This window comes from Drosophila navojoa, chromosome X, assembly GCF_054131105.1.
Source record: "Drosophila navojoa isolate 15081-1374.11 chromosome X, UAZ_NAV_1.0, whole genome shotgun sequence".
NCBI classification, from domain to species: domain Eukaryota; kingdom Metazoa; phylum Arthropoda; class Insecta; order Diptera; family Drosophilidae; genus Drosophila; species Drosophila navojoa.
In genome coordinates, this window is record NC_142895.1 from 22,069,780 (window position 1) to 22,092,649 (window position 22,870).

The window sequence follows — 22,870 nt, forward strand, 5'->3', positions numbered from 1 at the left end:
AGCAGGCAGCAGGAGTAGCTGCTCGCATAACAAATGCAAACTCGAGTCAACTTGAATATTATTTGACATCTTGCAACACGACAAAATGACAGCTATTGCTTAACACTCAAACTCAAGCCATATCCGGCCCTTGCCGCACCCTGTCACGCCCTCTGTCATCTCAGTCCATTCATGGCGTAAGCAATATTTCAGCTCCTTGACATTTGCTTTATCGAGCTTCAGCTTCACAATTGCCTTTTCAATTTTAATCATTGCATTTCGAATATGTAGAAAACTCAATTTCAATGCTGAAGCGAAGAATTGGTGTGTTACGTTTAACAGGTGGTCTAGGTCAACTATCTTATTAAACAAGTATTATTGTTTATAAGGATTGAAAGCTGTAACCGACTAGAAGTTACCCTGTACTCTACTAGGAGATGCTGTACTCTGCGTAGATTCAATCTGATGCTTTGTTATGGTATCTTAAGAAATTTTATAAGTGTAATAAATGCTAGGACCGACCAAGAGATACCCTGTGCCCCACTAGCAGATACTTTGTACTCTGCGAAGAGCTGATATCGATATAAGGAGTCAATCTGAGGCTTTGTTATGATATCTTGACAACAAATTTGATAATATGATAATAAATGCTGGGACCGACTAGGAGATATCCTGTAGCCTGCCAAGAGCTGATATTGATATAAGGAGTCAATCTAAGGTTTTGTTATGGCATCTTCACAGCACATTTGATACTTGTAATAAATACTAGGATCGACTAGGAGATACCCTGTACCCTGCGACGAGCTAATATTTATATAAGGATTCGATCTATGCCATCGATATGATATCTTATCAACACATTTGGTAAATGTAATGAACCAAACCTCTTACTAAATACAGGAACCGACTAAGAGATACCCTGCAACCTGTGAGGGGCTGATATTGATATAAGAATTTAATATATACCATTGTTAAGGTATCCTAATAACACATTTGATACTTGTTACATTCTGGCACCGACTAGGTGATACCCTGTAATCGTCATCGTAGTCAAGAGTATATATATTTCTAATGGGTTCCTCCTCCTTCTGCCTATCATATGCACACTCACACAGCCATTGTGTCCTGAGTGAACCATCTTAAATAGGTGTCCTGTGTTTTAATACGCTTAGATAACATTTGTAAGCTGAATTCATTGTTGTTATTCAATTAGTCAAGCGCAGCCATCAGAAGGTGTTGAGATGACACTAACAACTAGACAACATCATCAAAGTGTTTAGGGGAACAAAGGCATTCAGGCGCTGCGCTGACAAATCTCTGCTGCTGTCTGTTAGTTCATTCGTGCTATGCCAACTATTGTGGTCATTCTATGCGATTGTTGCGGCTTCTTCGGGCTGGGCTGCTGCCAGGGCTCTGGCAGTAGAAAAGAACTTCAATTATCCGTATGCCATGTAGTGTATGGATTTATGTTATTCTGTTTGCTCCCGCTGCATGTGGGTCCAGCGGTTGCGGTGGGTGCCGGTTGGGTACTGGTTGTAGCTGTGATGCATCTGTACCACTGGCATTTCAAAAGCGACAGCACCATTGGGCCCGGCTTGACCGCAAGGACATGCCAAAAAACCCAATTCAACAAAAACCCACTGACCAACCACCCACCCCCCCTCTGAGCCCCTTCTTTATGCAGTCAATTGCTGTGCTCCGTGGAGACACTCTGTTGCTGCTGCTTTTTGTTGCGTGGCATAGTTTATGATTACAATATTTTTCATAGCATACTTGCAGGCGACACGTAAACACCAACTGCCAAACGGCATTCCCATGCTCAACACTATTCAGATGCTGTTGTTGTTGTTGCTGTTATTGCTGTTGCTGTTATTGTTGCTGTCGTTCGTTTGTTTGGCTGTTGCCCTTTTGTTTGCTTGTCGCAACTTTAGTGCTGTGCCAGTTAACAGGCATTGACTGTGGCAGTGGCAGCTATTCCAGCCAGTGCTACGACAACGACCTAACACAATCGGCGGCCGGCTGCCACTAGAGAGTATACCCCATCCAGTCGTTTATTGGGTATTATATAATTTTCGTGGACGAGGCGTTGCTTGGGCTGGGTGTGAGAGATAGTTCCACATAGATTATAAATGTACATAGACGAGGTCTGCTCATAGAGTATCACGAGCGTTGAGTTTACGCCGATTACGTTTATTTGAACTTCGATTTTCGATTTATTCATGGTCAGTTGACTATCGATTGATGTTTGATTTGCACGCGTTTTGGCACGCCTTTCAAATTTAGACATGTCCAGAAGGGAGAGGAAGAGGCTACGATACAGGAGATAAAGATGGGGAGCTGAACGTATATAATGGGAATTACTTTAAGTACGATGTACAGTAAAGTCCCAATAATTCGAAATGGCAAGGGAATAAGTTGTTTTCTTCGATTTACACAGAATTTCAAATTTACTGTAGCAAATTTTATCGCGATTTTTTATTTAATGGGGTAAAAACTATCGAGACTCGACTGTATAAATGTCATGCCTTGTCTTGTTATCATTAAAGTAATACGCTTTCTTGTTCTTCTTCTTTGTCTCCGAAATCCTGCTGTAGCGTCGCTCTTTCATGACTTTTTTCTGAGGGATTTCTGGATTTCCAATATCCTTTTTGGATTCATATTCTTGATATGAATCATACATGCATTATGTTATATCCTTTTTAGACATATATCTATAAGAAATGTTCGAAAGACATCTCTCAGTTTGGCTTCCTCAAAAAGCCATCAATTAGTATAAGCCATTTATCTTCTGGAGCATTTCCGACTTTGGCAAGCGTTAGATTTGTCAATGCTTTATTCTTATTTTTATTTCTATTCCTTATTCGAGAATTTCAGCTTGCTCGTTCTTTTTGTTTTCATCTAGTTTATTGCAATCGAGACGCGTCGAGTTGCCAACTTGTTCACCTTCCATGAGAGAGAGAGAGAGTGAGAGAGGGAGAGAGAGAGAGAGGTGCATAACGTGGGTAGTTAGTGGCGTATCGCTAATGATTGAAATGGCTGCTTTACCAGCTTTTAAGCACCTGCCGCCTGTCGCCATCATTAAAAACACATCAATCATTGAAATCAATGCACAGGAAACAGAAACAATCAAACGAATTGACGAGCCGGCGGCGCAGCGACGCCCAAGTGGCTAAGGCGTTAGTCAGCGGGCTAAATTAGTGGCCTAATTACCGCTAATCATGAGCAACAGCAATAACCAGAAGCAGAAGAAGAAGAGCAACATAAACATCACTGCCTTCATCATAATAATCATTCGCTCACATAATCGTTCGCTTTATCCTAATGCGTCAAATCGAGCGTTAGGCACGGAAGATTTAATAAGCTTTCAGGCATTCGATATATGAAAATTGATGAGCGTTTGATCATAACTGATGCAAAGTGTTTAACAACTCTATTAAGATTTCATTAATGATATATTAACAATTGCTATACCTTCAAGTTCTCAGTCCTCACTATCTTTCCCAGTATAGATACTCTTTCATATTTATACTACGCTGGAGTTATCTGTTCTCAATCGTAGTATCTATACTATACTATAGAACTTACTAGAGGATTCCAATTAGTAAGACAATGTATTTTATATGAAATTACAAATTTGTCTATTCATTTACCTACATATGTGAGTCAATTAAGAAATGGAGATAAGTACATAAAATGGACTAATCCACGTTTACTCAAAAACAAATGTCAATTAGCAGATTTTATATACATCATGAATAGAATTTTCTGATTAATATATATACGATTTATATAAATATGTGAATGTGTATGCTTTAAGCATCTGGCAGGACAAGAACCACTATTCAATTGGACAACCAATTAGATATATATATATATATATAGTATATACATGATTTTCGAACCAAACAATAGCTCATGTCAATGCCCCCACATACTGTGCAGCTTTCAGTAAAGACAAGTAAGTATGATCTGGCGAGTGCACGACTAGCATATACCCTAAGAACTGTAACCTTTATACCATTTACATATAATGTTCTTCAAACAATACTTTAAAATTTTGTATATTTCAGTTGATATACTGAAATAAATTTATGTATGTAATGTATATATGTATAATGTATATAAAAAAGTATTTGAAATTTCAGCAAACTTGCTTTAGATCAAGCAAGATCACTGACAGATAGATGAGTACAAATTCCGCTCCATATAATACTATCGTCCACATCGTTCTCTGCCTGCTATCGACAAGCATTTCATACCCGTTCCGCACATTTTCAATGAAATTGAAAATCATTGTCGATTCTATTGTGCTCTGGTTTTTTGGCATTTTATGTGGACTCCAGAGATTGAAGTGGAAAATCAGTTAACTCAATATGGTTATCCCTTTGGCTCGCTTATCAACTATTTGACGTTCCATTGCCAATTTTACAATTTATCTACACATTTTATTCGCTTCTCCCATTCCATTTCAATGTTCGACTCGTGTGTGTGTACATCTGTTTCCATATGTACAAATAGCTGAATAGCTGAGTGCCTGAATTGCTGAGCTCGAGGAGCCAGCCAGCCAGCCAGCAGCAGCTACTGTTACAATTGAGCTCTTGCTCTTGCTCTGGCTCTGGCTCCGGCTCTTGTGTAAGCAATGCCTGATTAAAGCTTTCGTTTTCATTTTCGCTTTGCGGAAAAGTGCTTTTACTTTAGAGGGTTTTCCAATGCCAGCTATGAGTTATATAGGTTTAACTATGATATTTGTTTATACACGCTCATGAAGTGGCAGAGTATATTGGATTTCTCTGCATTCTACGCTCTGATGTGCTTTACATGAAATGAAACCCTGGTTGGTATATTTGTCTTTTAAAGTGTTGATATTTTTTTACGATGAATCTACACCTATTGAGAGCATGATAAAATACACATTCTTTTGAGCTAGAAATATTACTACAAGTTTGCTTTTAGGCTTCTCTATTAATTAAAAAAATAATAATAATTTATATGTGCATAGCTATATATAAGGAAACTTTGTTAAAAGTGTTCCAAAAGTAAACGAGTGTCAAGCAGTTCTGCAGCAGTCTTAATTGCTTTTCTTTAGCGTCACACAATATTTACTAAGCATTTAACCTAGATTTAGCCTAGACCTGAGCTGTTCTGGCACAAGCTAAATGAGGTTAAAATTGGCTCAAGTGGCTCACGGGGTAATTTAGGCCCTGCAAACTGTAGTTTCTGGAAACAAATGGAAAAACATATAAATCCTAAAAATATTTCTAGCTTTTCTGAACAACTTTACAGATTATTTCATGAGATATGTATGTATATCAGATATCATATGAAGGGAAACTTAAATAAAGGTAAATATATTTCAAAATGAAGTTCTTCCATTGTTATTTCAATTTGCTTGCCTGACTTTTCGACTCGGACTGTTCGCTTTGTGGGAGCTTAACTCTGGCCTATGCCTTTTTTCACTGAAAATGATTCTCATATATATTGTATAATGTGCTCTAAACAGCCATAGCAGCCGCTTGACAAATTCCAGTTCCAGTTGTTGTGCCTCTTGTTGTATCTTAGAATATGAGAGTAGCATCATATACATACATAAATATGTGATGAAGCTGCTGGAGTCCATCGTGCTGTGTAATGCTTTGGCAAACCGTAATTGAAAGCATTGTGATTGTTCCAAAGAACGCTCACCACTCTTTGGAGGTGGAACTGGAGCTGGAGCTGGAGCTGAAGCTGAAGCTGAAGCTGGTGCTGGAGCCTGCTGACTGCTCCGTTGGTGCATGAATATGTAAATTTGTTTAACAAGGGAATGCCAACAATGTGTGCATAACTGACCCGTTGAGGCGCCGCGGCCAGCCATAGGCGAGCATGGCGAGCTCGGAGGCACCGCAAATATCCTGTGGATAGCCGCTGGTCGAGTGGGTCACCCTGGCTGGAGCATGAGCATGGACATGGTTTGACCCACTTAAAACTAGCGCTCGCAATGGTCGATGGGTGGGTGATTGTTGGGTGGTGGTTAGTGGATGTCGCGCAAAGTTCGCGTTTTGCTGCATAAATCATGCGCCAAAAACGCAAAGTCCTGCCCCACAGGATGCGGGGATATGCGATGTGGGCCACACGGCGAGCTAAATGAATTTGTAAACAGGTGCAAATTAGGTCAATATTTGTAGCACGAGTGTGCCAACAGCTGTTCGCTGCCAAAGCAAAAAAAGGTGACTGTGGTCCCTGTCCGTCCTCCAGCTTACATTCCTTTTTCCCTCCTCTCTCTTTCTCTCTCTCTCACTCTGTGCATGAGTGTGTTTCCCCATACATAAACATGAGATATGAGACGACGACCACGGCGACGACGTCACTGACCCAAAATTCAAATGTTTATGCGGGACCAGAGTAAGACACATTCAACATATTGTTCTTGTTCCCCTTGCTGTTCTTCTTGTTGTTGTTTCTGGTATTTATCTGAAAACATTCTGCTCAAACTAAACTAGCTTTCAATATGTGTTTCCGCACACACATATTTACGGCGGCGTTTTTATACCCTGAACCCATTGAAAATGGGAAATCAGGGTATAATGTTTTTGTGTAAAAGTATGTAACAGGCAGAAGGAATCATCGCAGACCCCACAAAGTATATATATTCTTGATCAGCACGATGAGCTGAGTCGATATAGCCCTGTCCGTCTGTCCGTCCGTCCGTCCGTCCGTCCGTCCGTCCGTCCGTCCGTCTGTCCGTCCGTCCGTCCGTCCGTCCGTCTGTCCGTATGAACGCCGAGATCTCAGAAGATATAAGAGCTAGAGAGCTGAAATTTTTTTCGTATACTCGTGTATACCATACGCAGTACGAGTTTGCTTTATTTTTTCGATAACTCATCCGATAACTTTTTTATCGAGAATAATCGAAAAATTGATTTTGTTTTTTGAGCCTCATCGGAGTACTTTTAGAAGTGGAGACTTCAGATTTGCAGTGTACATATATATGATGAATACAAACATTTTGTAATCAACAGATTTTGGATACCACGCCCCCTTCGCCCTCAATTTGTAAAAAACGTGTTTCAAGTACTAGAGACTTGTGCTTTGGAATGTACACACATTTTGACCATATAATTACGCCCTGAAAGTTTCATTAAGATCGTTTGTTTATAAAAGAAGTTATTCACCATGTAAATTCTCATACTATCGCCCACACTGCAGCGCAGCCCAAGCGCAGTCGCTGCTTACTGCGCAGTTAGCAGATCGCGAGCGCGTGAGGGTGGATGCATATGTATGAATGTGTGCGTGCATAAAAGAAGTGCAGAATGATCAGAATATCAGCTTGGAGGGTTCAGGGTATCTCCTAGTCGAGCAGTCTCGACTAGAGTCTTCTTACTTGTTTTTTCTAGAATATCTCGGAGTTGGCTAAAGTTTCAGCCAATTTTCTACCCTAAAGTAATTTTAAATGAAAGAGGATCGTTGATTAACGATGTGAGCTTGGAACTCTCAGTTTAGTTAAGTCTTTCCAAGAGTTTAATGCAACTCTTAAATAGTTCTCTATTTTCATAGGAACAGAGATTAATAATTTCTATATACACATATTTTATTTTATTTTTTTTATTTTACTTGCATTTTATATAACTTTTGAATGAAAACGTTTTAAAGAATTTTATATTTGCATAGAAAAAAGATGATAAATAGCTGAATAAATAGAAGCAAAATAGGTTCAAAACCTAATATTTTCAGGAAATCTATATATAAACAAGTCTAAAGACTAATGAATTTGCTTATTATATTAAAAAAGAAACGAAAATATTTGATTGTTAAATTAATGTAGTTTTAATATTTACAGCAAATACTCTAGCATATTCTAAGATCGATAGAGTTGAGCAACATCTATGATTTGTATCATATTTCATTACACTTCTCTCTCTCTCTCTCTCTCTTTCTCTCTTGCTAAACTCTTTAGTACTACAATGTTCGCACATGTGTATATATATTATTTTTTATGTTTGTTTAAAAGTGTGAAACGTAAATTTGGTGTGAATGAGTCGTACGTCTTTTTTGGGGGGCGCCAAAGATTTAGTTTGCAACTAAGAGTGAAATTTATTGCCAAACTTACCTCAGACATTTTGAGCTGTTTTGTGGGCAAGTTTGTTCGCTTGATTGTTGTTCTTGTCGTTGTTGTTGTTGATGATGCTGTTTCAATTAATTGTTGTTGCTGATGTTGTTGCGGCGGCTGCTGTTGTAATATAGATCGTTCAATTAGTCAGCCGCAAGCGGTGGCAGCTGCTGGTGCTGCTGTTGCAACATGCTACGATGGCATCCAGGCGACACATGGCGTATGAGTAATATGCAGGATATTTGATGCGAATTCGTTGCTGTTGCCGTTGCGCTGGCTGCATGGAAGCGGCATGCAACAAGTGGCACGGCATGCTCCCAGCTGCTGTCTGCCTCATCGCCGCCACATGGCTGCAAAATATACAAAAACACACACACACATACACACACACATACATACAAACATTAGCAAAAAGTTCACATCGAGAGATTAGTGAGAATGCACATGGCCTGCGTCGAGGCATTAATCAAACAATCAGACAGCCAAAGCTCGCTGGTTGGGGGAGGGGAAGGCGCAGCATGGGCGGCGTGGGGGCGTGACGGGCGACAGGTAGCAGCGCTAGCAGGTAGCCGTTAGCCACGCCAAGCTGTCGACCTTACGGCCCCCGTCGAGTTCAAGAATCTTTTGGGTGATAAATTTCGCACGACGTCAACGCTGGCGTCAGCGTCAGCGTCGACAGCTGGTCTGCTCGGTGCTCGTTGCGTTCCACGCCACGCCGCCTCCCGCTCGCCCACAGCTATTGTTGTTTCTATTGCTCTGACAACGGCCCACGGCTACAGCATTCCCCAACTCAATCGTATCGGTATACTATCGGAAAATATACATATGTACATATATCGGCTATAGGCTGGAAGATCTGTGTTACGAGAGATTAAAGTACTTTAGATATGGGTAATACGAGAACATATAACATACGATATACTTATGACTAATAGCAGACGAGTTTTATGTTCAAATCAATCATGTCGAAACTTTGATTTGATTTTAAAATAGAATTACTTTCGGACGTTAATACACCCCACGCAGACCCACTCACTCAGCGAATATGTCATAAAAATCTGACTATAAAGATTTTGAATAGCTCCAAAATCTAAAAATAGATTTGCCTGCATAATTTGATAGAAGTAAGAAGAAGAAGTATTGCAGTCGGGCGCTGCTGACTGCACAATACTTATTCTTAGTGAAGAAAGAGTTGGCACTTGGTTGTATGGATATTCAGAAAGGAGTTTATAGTAGCCTAACTAACCCATTTTCAATCTCCAGCTCCAGGGCTCCAATTTGCCACGCCCCAAAAATATTTTGTCAATTCAATAGATAAGAAGTATAAAGTAAAACAAACAGAATGAATAACAGAGTCTTGAAGTATCGAATATAGTAGTAAAAGATTTTCTACCCACGAATATATATTCAAAAATTCAAATCTTATTGCAACACGCTAACATAATCAACTTCACTTCGTGAATGAGCATAATATGCTCAATGGCCACATAAAGATAATTTGTATAACGGATCCGAGTAGCTCTACTATCGCGTACTTCGGGAATTGCGCTCAATTTGTAAAATTTCAGTTTAAATTACAATATCATGTTCTCTATTTTTCTTGTTCTCTCATTTTTGCAAACCGTAAATTCCGCTGAGAAACTATACAGTAAACAATGCATGCCATAAATAGGGGAGCGGCTGACCGTGAGTGTGTGTGTGTGTGTGCAGGGAATGTGGCAAGGGACGGCCTGCGGTGCGGGCAGAGCATATCAGTGTAACATAATCAGCATAATAAGCATAGCAATGATAATCAGGGTCTATAATGTACATTAATAACATCATTGCCGCTGCGCTTCCGCCCAAAGTGAGACGCACAGCCACAGACCACAGGCACGCACACACGCGCACCAGCTGTCAGAGGGGGAGAGAGATGGAGAGAGAGTGAAGCTGAGTGAGAGGTGGAGTGGAGAAGGTGGAGTCAAATTGAGGAATAGTTCTGCTTGACAGCGAGCAGAGAGTTTGTGGTTGGGCCAGCATCCAATATATTGACATACGAAACATATACAAATCGAGATGATTATCAGCTCTGAAGATGATGATAATCACAATGATTATGATAATAAGTAACAGTTACAGCGCATTTGCCACCATTCTTGACGCTTGACAGCAGCAGGCGAAACAGCAGAAGAAGTTCCACTAGCAGCAGCAGCTCGAGAAGCAGCAGCAGCAGAAGCAGAGGGAGCAGCAGAAGAAGTCCCACTAGCAGCAGCAGCAGCAGCGAAAGAAGTAGCAGGGGAAGCAGCAGCAGCAGCAGCAGGAGAAGCCGCGGGAGAAGCAGCAGCAGTAGCAGGAGAAGCAGCGGGAGAAGCAGCAGCAGTAGCAGGATAAGCAGCGGGAGCAACTGCAGCAGCAGCAGCAGAAGCAGAGGGAGCAGCAGAAGAAGTTCCACTAGCAGCAGCAGCGAAAGAAGCAGCAGGGGAAGCAACAGCAGCAGCATCAGGAAAAGCAGCGGGAGAAGCAGCAGCAACAGCAGCAGCAGCAGGGAAGCAACTTCCCTTGCAGCAGGAGAAGCAGCAGCAGCAGCCACAGTAGGGATATCAGCTTATTATAATTATATCGTCACTGCCGTCATGGTGTTTAGCCCAAGCATTATGCAGCTGCCAGAGCTGAAGTGATGTGCACAAACATGTCAAGCAATCTGTTAGCTCGTATATCTGATATGATGTGCGCTGAACTGCATTCAATTGCTGGCAGAGTTTAATTGAATGGCGAAATTTGACTGTCAGTCAGCATATCTGATTTGATGGACCATCCCTAGTAGGGGACTTTAAATTTACGATAATCGTTTTACATTCGACATAGACAGAGCGAAAGTTCTGCAGATATTGTAAACATGCTGTCAGAGTTTCAATCAGGCATACGCATTCGCAGATATGGGTTCTTAAACTTAACATAAGAGATTGCCAATGGACGATATTTAGAGTTCCAGAGAAAATTAAACATTGAAACATTGCAGTAATTGATAAGAGATCCGCTAAATATATATATTTTATATGCTACCAGAATTGAACAGTAAGAAAACAGCCTGGCTATACTAAACGGGACTCCAATTTACGATACTCGCTCTTCTTTTCATACTTAAGAAAAATAAACTAAAAAATTCTTACCAAAAAAACTAGTGTAAGCCCACTTGGCTGTATACCTAATCTGGCGAACTCTACTTAATAAGAGACTCTAAAATTACGATATTCAAATGACAAATCCAGCTATAAGATATGCTCTATAAAGATATCAGTAAAGTCATCAAATAGTTCACATTAATGCGCCAGACCTTATCTAATAAGAAACTCAAAATTTACGATATTCGATTTATTTCCATGTTGAGCCAGAGATGGCCAAATATCGATAGATAAGAACAGATCTGAAGAGATGTCTTTGAACTTAAGTAAAGCAACAAACCAAACGAGTAAAAATCCAAAAGCCTATATGTATAACAGACCTTATATTTACGATATTCAAACATTGCTTGTAGAGCTTTACATTAGGCATATGCTATAAATATCTCTCAAATATGCCCGTAAAACTATATAAGCTTACTCAAAAAGAGATTTCCAATTTACGACATTCATTTGCTTGCCATAATTCTCTGAGTTATGCAGCATTTGTTAAAATTTTAGATACGGAATGCCCTAAAAAAGATCTCTCACATATGCCGGCAAAACTAAACTTGTCCGACCGTGCCTAATGAGACCCTTTGCATTTACGATATTCATATTTTCGGTCCCTCCAATACACAAATGCAAAGCACAGCAAATAGTGGAAACGCAGTCAATGCTAAGGGACGTGTTGAAACAATTATAAACAAATTGTTTATTATTATTTGCATTCAATTTCCCAGATTCAAGCTCATTTTGTTTGTCGTTTGAGGCCTCTCCGAGTGTTCAGATTGTTTTGAAATGCGATCTTAAAGTCTTTGACATACACAGACAAACACACATATGTGTCAATGGTGCTGGGTCAGCGATGTTTTTGACCAGCTAACTGTTTAGCATTCCAGAGCCGGCTTAGGCTCTTTCATCTCGCCGGTAGCTGGGGGGACGGTGCCAGCTCGTGCTCTGGTAATGAGCGTTTTTGTGCTAATCGACTTAATCAAGTTGACGGCTCGACTCGGTTCGGTTCGGTTCTGTTTTGTATTGCTTTGTTTAGTTTTGTTTTGTGGATGTTCCACTGTGAGTTGGCATTGGGCATTGGGATGAAAACTTGCTTCAACCTGTCCGCTGGCGCACAAACTTTCGCTGTCGTTGACGTTGGCGTTGCTGGCGTAAATGAAATGAATGTTTGGCCACTTTGTGGGCCAGCGCAGTGCAATCGAATGTGAATGCATTATGCATGGGCACATGTGGCGAATGCGTGATATTCGCAATGTATGTACGCTATGTCAATAGCAATAGCGATTATTCGGAATTATAGTGGGCAAACAGAGTTTAACAGCTCGAGCTCGCAATCAGCATATGTATATGTATATTTGAGCAGTGCTACGATTGTTCCCAGGAATTCCCACTTTTCGGTTTTCAGCTGTGCAATGATTTCGAATCGAAGCGCTCTGGCCACAGCTCTGCATGCGGCTTGAAATTTGAATGTCGCCACATGCCAAGGAATTTGTGTTGATGTCACTTAACGCTAAAAACGACGAAATCTGACCGAACAACAGCCCAACAACAACGGAGCTCCCAGAGAGGGAGAAACGAGCAGCAACAAGTCCGAGCACAAATGCCGAACGAAATTCACATTCCCAACACAATTTTTAACTGCAGTTTTTTATGTTGCATATTTCTTTTTTTCCTCTTCGACATTCAGCTGCATGCAATTCTAGATCTAGTTGACCATAAAATCAACTTCCCCAGCTGTCGAATAGCGAATAATCAATAAATATGCTAATCTGGAGAGAATAAAATATTATGCAGTATGCATAAATCGAAGCGTAACTAAAGCGAAACCACGACCAGCAGTATGGCGACTATGTAATACCCTCACTTTTTCAGTAGATGAGATAGAGATACAGATATAGATATAGATATAGATATAGATATAGATATAGATATAGATATAGATATAGATATAGATATAGATATAGATATAGATATAGATATAGATATAGATATAGATTGCTATATAGTATGCTCAGCTTCGTATCGCTCTATCTCGCTATTAGCTCTCGCTTCGCTCTAGATATAGATATAGATATAGATATAGATATAGATATAGATATAGATATAGATATAGATAAAGATATAGATATAGATATAGATATAGATATAGATATAGATATAGATATAGATATAGATATAGATATAGATATAGATATAGATATAGATATAGATATAGATATAGATATAGATATAGATATAGATATAGATATAGATATAGATATAGATATAGATATAGATATAGATATAGATATAGATACATGTATACCAATATATATATATATAGATGCAGATTTTAATTTTCGTCAAAACGAATCTTGTATATATAGAGATATTCTTAAGGTCAGGTCTACAGACGGATCAATCTATATAAGTTCATCTTCAGCTACTGCCGATCGAATATGGATATATTAATATTATAATAATATTAATGTATATCTCTGATGAGATTCCATAAGATATTTCTAGCTGGCATAGAGAGTTATTTAAATGATCACAGCATAAATATACCATTAATTATTTAATATTTGCTTTCGGCTTGATTTCACTGTGTTTAGCTGGGCTTCCAATCAGTATACTCGACTCGGGCAATCGTTTATCAACTAACAATCAATCAATATTCATTAAAGTGCGCTTAGATTTATCTTTGTTGACACAATGTTCCGCTCGCTGTGATTTCTTATGGGATGCTCTGCGATTGCCAATATTGTTAGTAAGATATGAATATATCATATATCAGATATGCATACAAGAGTATTCGCTCCCCAAGCGAACGGCAATCGCTCAACTCACGAATGCACTCAGTTAGGCGACGCACTTTAAGCTCAAGGCCGAATTGGGGTATTCTTGAGTCAAGAAAAATATAAATAGCTCTCGCTAGTGTTCATTTTGATTAGTGGATTATTGCCAGTTGCGATTCTCAGAGACTCTCATAGGATTTCTCATTCAGGTGAGTCGCAAATGGCAGAGAGGCAACGGAATCTGCTGTAGGTGTTCGCTGCCAACGCTGGCAAATTCCAATCGCAGCGACTGGCAACGGCATTGCATTGCATAGCATTAACAGCGAGCACTTCCTTCCTGTCGATGTCCGCTTCGCCCCGCCCCTCCCCTCCCCCTCTTTTTTGCATTATCACTGCAGACACAGACGAAGCGCCGTCTGTCTCCGAGTCTCAGCGTATAGCATGTGCTATATATGTATTACAGATATACATACATACATATATAGCAACACAGCTGAGGTCATAAAAATAGTGATACGATGAAGCAGTGAATATTGAAAAATAATTTAGTGACTTAATAGCAACACCTAAATTAATAAGAATATATGTATGTACGTTCATCTGATATTCATTGCAAACTCTTTTCAATATATTCATTTTGGCTATTTTTTTGACCACAGCTGTATATGCTGTAGATGAATTTTTCATTAACCATTTTTGTTGTTCAATCTCGCCTCTGACGTCACAAACCTGCAATATTATCATTATTATTTATTGCAACTTGTTCGAGCCCAGTCTGAGGTTGAAGAGAATTACAACAAATATTTTACTTCCTGTATAAAATATGCATTGTTGTTGTTGTTGTTGTAACTGGTGCGGCTGCTGCAAGGCAGCTGCGCTCTCAAGATCTCCGACTTTAAAAGCAGCATCTCGAATTACACGGAGCACTTGAAGAGCTTCGTCTGCAGCGCATGCTGCTCAAACTTCTCCTGCTGTTGCACTAGCAAATGTCAAGCGTAGCTGCTGCTGCTGCTGCTGTCGACGTCGCCGTCGCCGTCGACGTCATTGTCTGCGCTGTGTCTACGCCGCAATTAATTTGTATCAGTTGCGCGCTTGTCACGCCTACAGAGCGCACTCAATACTCAACGCTCTTTGACTGTGACACACTGTATAAATACCCTGGACGCACTGAAAGCGGCTATGATGGGCTATGCAGGCTCTCTGCCAACAACGCACAAAAGCTGAGATCCTTTATAGCTCTCTATCTATAGCTAGACCAATTCTGGTTATAGTTTGGTATTTGTCAGAGATACTAAGAACTGCATTTGCGATAAGATATACGATAGAAGATAAGTTCAGTTCAGCTCAAGCTCTATGTACACAGTGCCTGCTAGTCGTTCACTCCCGCTCCAAGGCTGACTCACTTGTTTTTCCTATTTCACTTGAACGCTCTTGTCACACTTTTCAAACTGCAACGGCAACTGCAGCCACAGTCGCTGCAGCAACAGCCGTAGTACTCGAGCCCATATTGTTTGCACAATATTTATGGGGATTATGTCATTTGACAGAATGCATTTGCTGGCGACGTCTATCGCCGACCCGGTGGAATGCCAATGAACATCGGGAATGGCAGCCACAGAGGAGTCCCCATTGAATATACACTGTGTATGCCTAAGACTAACATAATTCCCATTGGCTTACCAAACAATCTCAGGCAGGTGTGAGGCGTGAGGCGTGACCTTGACCCAAATTCTGTCTTTCAGAAGCATTGCATTGGCAAAGGAACAGTTCAGCTAATTGAATATATACATGTGAATATATTTTGAGTCTTGCAAATGATATTTAAATGTTAATAAAGCTTACTTTTTAGTTTATAGATACATATATGTATGTATGCATATTAACTATATTTTAATCAGAATGTTATCGAAAAGAAAGCTGAGGATGCTGCAATTTCGAATAGAACTTTCAATTATCTGTGCCTGTATGAGTATGTATATGCATGTATGCATGTATGCATGTATGCATGCATGCATGTATGTAGAATGACTGAAATATCAGTTCTAGCTCTCTATATCAGTGCCAGGTATTTCCTAGTCGCATATTCCCGTTTAAAGTAATCTTATTTCTTTTAATTTTGACTGCATTCTCATATTTTAGCTATATGATTTTCTATGGCTCCAAGTCTGAACCATAATTCATATTTAAACATCCACATTTCTATCACATATTGCAACATATACAACTTAAAATGCATTCTTCTTCCCATATTCGATTAAGGATTTAGAGATTCGATTTTCAAATTTACATTTCCAATTTCCTAAGCTTGCCAAAATATACATATATACTTACATATATACATATGTATGTATGTATATGCATGTGCCTAGCCCATGGCCAGCATCTCTTTAGTTAATTGCTTTCGATTGCTGCTGCTCTTGCTGGACAATTTGAAAATGTCCATTGCGGTTTGTAGGATGATTATGCATAAATTTGTTATTAATATTTAATGTGCGGCATAAGTCGGTGTCATTTTTGTGGCACAATGACAGAAACAGAAGCTGAAACAGAAACTGAAACAGTAACAAAAACCCCAAATGCATATAAAATAATATCTGTATCTACATACATATGTATGCCGCTGTGTGCCTCTGTGTGTGTGTGCGTGTGTGTGTCCACATTGAATTGTCGACTTTGCCAGTGAACTGATTTTATTAGTATTATCGCATTGCAAACAGTCAACGCTAGCAGCAGCTACAGCAACAACAACAATACAATAATAATTTATAAATATTTCAAATAAATTTCTGTTGACGACGACGCAAGCGCAGCATGAATTTCTTTCATTGTCTTTCACTTGACAATTGACTGAGCATATCTAAGCATGTATGTGTGCATGTATGTGTGTGTGTGTGTGTGTGTGTGTGTGTGTGTGTGTGTGTGTGTGTGTGTGTGTGTGTGTGTGTGTGTGTGTACTTTTGCATACACATGGGCTAATCATGAGCTAAGCTAGGCAAAGCCAAGTAAACAAACTAAGAACAAAAGTCAACTGAGCTGTTGTTGTTGTTGCTGCTGCTGCTGCTGCCACAGACAAATAAGACGACAGCAATTGCTTTAATATAAGCGTTAATTAGACGCTGCTACGACCAAGCACATCAATAGCAACGACTACAACAACTTCACCTTCAGCTCGTAATTATGCCTAATGCTCGGGCTTTAGCTGGAGAGTGGCTATGAAATTAGCTAAAACAATGAAAAGTGCATGAAAAGAGCCTCGACCACAAACTGATCCATGCTAAACAATAGCACAGACCACAACAATAGACAAATGCAGCTGCGTATCTAATGGAACTAACTAAATTATGTATGGATTTATAGAAACTGCATATGGCCCAAAGCAAACATTCTGAATACCCTATACAAATACATTCGCACGAAAAAAAAAAAAACAAATAAACAAATAGAGTGGGAGTACTTGGGTTCGACTTGAATATACCCTGAGTCAAGGGCAGGACTGATATTTCAATCATTCGATGTTTCATTTATGCAATACAAATTTACACACATACACTCACACACACACACACACACACTTACCTATAGACAGTGTAACAACTTATGTTCTAGTTGAAGCTTCTTAATCAAATCAAATTAGCACATGACAATGGCAATTCTCTGCTGTTTGAGCATTTGCTGGAAGGGTATACGAATAGTATATTCCAAACCTGGGGATTAATCATGTGAGGCATACACTAATTTACTAGATTATTAGATTAATATTAGCTATGCATTAAATACGTTTATTTTGGGAGGCTATTCAACCTAAGCGAAATCAAATTATCGACAAATTCGTATTCGATAACTTAGTTATCGATAAGGAAGAGGATGCTTTATCGAAAAAGTAGGAAATAAGTCACCATGGGATGATTGCGAGACATACAATACATCTATACAATATGTATAAATAAAAAGATAATAAATTAAATAAAAATAAATAAACTGGACTAAACTAATCTAAAATTTAATAATAAAAAAATCATAAAAAAAGAAATAAACAAATAGGATATATGAAAAAGCTTATATACTCTTCACAACTTTTAGCATAAAATTTAAATGCGATCAAAATTTTTATCTCTAAGCTTGGATCATTTAATTTTGCGCCAAATACTTGCAGACCTCAATAATTCATATGAATATATCAATATAGACTATTCATACAGATCCAGCTCAATGTGAACTTTATTTACTTTGACTAATCTAGAGTTAGGAGCACGCTGTTAAAGCATGATTTAGACATGCTGACTCAAAGCTAGAGCTCTGCTTATATACGAATATATATGTATGTATAAATTTATATATTACAGAATGATTCAATATGTTGTGAATAATTCAGTAAAATGGGATCAGCGCTAAGCAAAAATTCAGATAGAAACAGTCCAACGAACCGTTCTTGGGTTTACAATATTATACATATATAGAGTGTAAGAGGGAGAGAGGGAGACAGACAGATAAACAGAGAGAGAGAGAGAGAGAGAGAGACAAAATTGAATAAAAATCACATGGAAATGGCACACAGATGTTTCAGTTAATGGCATAAACAATTGTCAGGTATTTTGATGAGTTCCATGTAATCCAGCGAATAAATGTTTTTTATTAATATCTTCATTGTTTATTAGACCAAATGGTTTCTTTTTTTATGAACTCTATGATCGCGCCAGATGCTTCGTCTACCAATTATGAGCAGACGCACAGCGGAAAACTGTTTCAGCACATTCGATAAAGAACAGCAGGAAACATAAATATATATAGATATACTTTATTCATTATGATAAGTGCAGCGATAAAAAGTGTTAATCACGATCATTTTATTAGGACGGCATGTGAAGAGTTTTTTTGGTTGGGGCTGTTTTAGTAGACCTAATCATTTCCTATATACATATAGATATATGAATTCGGAATCTGTGCTCTAGCTAGATCTTTATCGAAATTTAGGCGTCCTGCGCTTTGCAATCGATTTGTGAAAAGACTTATCGATGATTATAAATAAAATTTAACGTTTATATTATATTATTTATTATTATATACAGCCGAGTCTCGATAATTCGAAATGGCAAGGGGATCAGTTTTTTTTTTCTGATCTCTCTGATGTGCTCTGATCCGATCTATAAATGTAAGTGCGTGTTCTACATACTTTCAATCAACTAAATCACTAATTAGACGCCCTTTCCCCACTCCAACTCCTACGCCCATTGCTTTGCTGTCCAGAGAATAACTCCATATGAGCTGAGGCACTTCTACAGGCTCCTCCATCTCTCCGCCCATCTCACTTAGCACCTGTTGGTGCCCTGACCTTGACCGGCTCCAGTGTATTTTTTATTGTATTTATTTTTTTAAATTCTATTTTACTGTTGGCCATTCGTGCACGATTCGCCTGGAGGCATTGGCACGGCGCCTTCGCCTTGCCGTTGCCTTTGGTCTTTGCTGTTTATGTTGTATCGTTGAATGAAAATTGAAAAATTCATTTTTAAACATTTGTTTACATCGCACCAGGTAACGCACACAGCGTAGCGGGCGGCGGCGGCACGCGCGCTCATGAACTTTAAGCACAAAGTCGAAAAGTTGAAAGATAAATAAGCGTTAACGTGTAAATAGACAACAACAGCAACAGCCGCAACAAGACCAACAACAACAGCAACAACAACAACTGAAGCAACACCAGCAGACGCAAAAAGGCCAAAAATAAACACAAACATTGCCAAATGCAATTAGCAACAGTCTGAAACTGGGGGAATATTCAAATTCTCTTACCGAAAACACAACAATTTTCTCTAGAGACAAACACAGCCCAACAAAACTGTGCTTAAATGGAGTGCACTAATCGGAAGTGCTTTCACACGCTGCAGTTCGATTTGGTTATTTAACAATTGATCGGGAGATCATTTTGAATTGCATTCAAAAATTAAAGCTTTGGCGTCAATGTTAATATTTTAACCAAAGGCTGGGAAGAGTTTTTGAATCTCTTTAGACTATTTGTCTGTTAAATTGATTGGGTCTCTCTCATTCAAAATTATGTTTCCCTCTCTTAATGTTACTGTATCTTCTCTCTCATTCTCTCGTGCATTTTTCGCTTTCTGTTAGCCATTTTTGTTGTCAACCTTTTCTCTCTCATTCTCAATTTCTCCCTATCTTCATATATTCTTTTTTGTTCCCTCTCTTTCTCTCACTTTCTCTATATACTCCCTGTTTCTTTACCTCACCACTTTATCTCCATCTTCCTTAACATACAAATATATTCCTTCCTTCACTCTCTCCCTCTTCCACTTCTCTCTCCCTCCTGTCCTCTATCTCCCTTGCTCAATGTCTTTTTATCTCTCCCTCTATCTCTCTCTCTCTCTCTCTCTCTCTCTCTCTCTCTCTCTCTCTCTCTCTCTCTCTCTCTCTCTCTCCCTATCTCTCCTTTTTCTCTTTCTCTCTCTGTCTTTACCTCTCCCTATCTCTCCTTTTTCTCTTTCTCTCTCTGTCCATCTTTTCATTTCACTACTTCTGTCGCTCACTCTATCTCCCTCTCACCCTGTACCTCGTCCTCTGCCTCTCTTTCTCTGTTTTTCCTTGCTCTCCGTCTCGCTCTACCAACTTGCAGCATTCAAAAAGCTTTTGAGCAAACAAAGTCAGCCTTTTGGTTCACACATTTTGTCGTCTTGTGTAAATGAATCTCAAATGACTTTTAAGGTTCGAATTATTAAGTGCAAGTTCCAAGTAAGTTTCAGGTGTGTTTACATAAACTGAAAGGTGAACACATGAACTAGTTCTAACTGGCGCTCACCTTAATAATATCTAGTGTAAGGTAAGAGACTCTCTACAGATCTGATTTGCATCTCAGAAATCTACATAGATTATTTTTGGCAATATATAATTTATGCAACACTGTTTATACCCTGAACCCATTGAAAATGGGAAATCAGGGTATAATGGTTTTGTTAAAAGTATGTAACAGGCAGAAGGAGGCGTGGCAGACCCCACAAAGTATATATATTCTTGATCAGGACGACAAGCTGAGTCGATTTGGCCCTGTCCGTCTGTCTGTCCGTCCGTCCGTCCGTCCGTCCGTCCGTCCGTCCGTCCGTCCGTCCGTCCGTATGTATGAACGCGTCGATTTCAGAAGATATAAGAGCTAGAGACTTCAACTTTTTTTTAAAATGACCGTATATATCACGCGCAGATCGAGTTTATCACTAAAAAACGATAACTCATTCCGATATTTTTTTATCGATAAAAAACCTTATCGAAGATCACTTAAATAATTATATCTCCTACATCTTTCAAGCTACAGTCTCCAAATTTAAAATGTATATAAAGATGTATTTTATACAATTTCGGTTTTTGTTAAAATTTACCCCCCACCCCTAAATCCACCCCCTCACCCCCATCTTTGTAAAAGTCGTATATCAAATACTAGAAACTTGTGCTTCGGTATACACATACATTTTAACATTATGATTACGTTCTGAAAGTTTCATTACGATCGTACGTCTAGAAATTAAATTATTCAACAAATAAGTTCTCCTAATATTGCCAACACTGCAGCGCAACCCAAGCGCAATCGCCTGTATATGTGAGTGTGTGTATGCGTGTGTTTGTTTGTATGCGTGTGTGTGTGCGTGTATTTGTATGTATGCGTGTGTGTGTGTGTGTGTGTGTGTGTGTTTGCTAATTATTTTTGAAATATCAGTTGCTTGTAGGGTTCAGGGGATCTCGTAGTCGAGCAGTCTCGACTAGAGCTTTCTTACTTGTTTATTCATACCTTTGTCTAAATTTGATAACTTTTATTTTTATTTATTTTGATTAAGGCATAATGAATCAGTGTTCTCTTAAGTCGCATAATAATCTCTGATCTCCCATCGAAACAGTTGACATTTTCTTCACATTAAGTAATTCATTTCAAGTGCTTGGGTACATTCATCAATGAACTGGTTTATTTGGTCGGGCGACTTAAGGAACGTAACTGTCATTCGCGATTTTGTATTATATACAACATTTATATATTACGATTGCATTACCTAAACTCTTGTGTAATGCGACTAAGTTCAGAGCGCCCTAAATCGTTTATGAATCGACAACTTTTATAACTTCATAAAATATGAAGTTATCTAAGTAGAAGTATTGCGATTCTAAGCTAGCGAGAAAAAAAAGTTGCTTATCAATTACATTTCGCTTTCGAACCAGTTTGATTTAAGACTGCTTAGATTGGCTCGAGCTGAATGAAAAATATCGCTAATTTCTGAGCAGCCAGTTTCTATGTATATTTATATGGCTGCTTGCCCAAGTACCCAGGCAGAGGTAATATTATCTTAAGATATATGTATCTATATGTTTATACATTCATTCATTATATATGTATACCTGTTAGATATATTCATCAAAATCAGATGCCATTAAAAGGCGTTAAAAAACAACGGCAGAGTTAGACAAATTGATTTCGTGTATATATATTTTTTATATGCTCGTTCGAGCAGTGCCTGGGGTATATGGGTTTTCGGTGAGACTTGTGAGATATTAAAGATATATGTATATATTTTGTAGGTTTACTCAGATTGTCTGGGAGTTCGTATATGTTTTAAGTGGATTCTAGACTTGGAATAAAGCAAGCATATCAAAATTTCAGTCCGTTCTAGAGATCTAGAACAAGTTTTGCGCTTGGTTCTCTGTTGATCTATTATTATATATCTCTTGTTATATCTCTTTAGAGACTGAGCGAGCATTGAGCAGTCAGTTCAGTTTGAGCCTGAATTTTTTTTGCTGTTGCGCAACGGCCGTGACGAGAACATTGTTAGTAATTGTTGTTGCTGTTCTTGTTGCTGTTAACAAAACATTTTCATTGTTGTTTATTTATATTCGGAATG

General features: G+C 38.8%; 2 protein-coding genes across 6 annotated transcripts in view; both read right to left on the bottom strand.

Annotated features, from left to right (window-relative positions):
• Positions 1-22,870, bottom strand: part of LOC108655760 (uncharacterized) — a 173,265-nt gene that overhangs the window by 101,543 nt on the left and 48,852 nt on the right. The window lies entirely within an intron of this gene.
• The window catches only part of Ac13E (Adenylyl cyclase 13E), a 62,926-nt gene that overhangs the window by 33,906 nt on the left and 6,150 nt on the right, over positions 1-22,870 (bottom strand). For 4 of the 5 annotated variants that reach the window (XM_089263777.1, XM_089263778.1, XM_089263779.1 and 1 more), the window contains exon 2: positions 8,063-8,412. The exons of the other annotated variant lie outside the window; for it this stretch is intronic. In XM_089263777.1, the coding sequence (XP_089119903.1) occupies positions 8,063-8,071 (9 nt within the window). In that variant the 5' untranslated portion in view covers positions 8,072-8,412. The remainder of the gene's footprint in view (positions 1-8,062; positions 8,413-22,870) is intronic. 5 annotated transcript variants of the gene reach the window in all.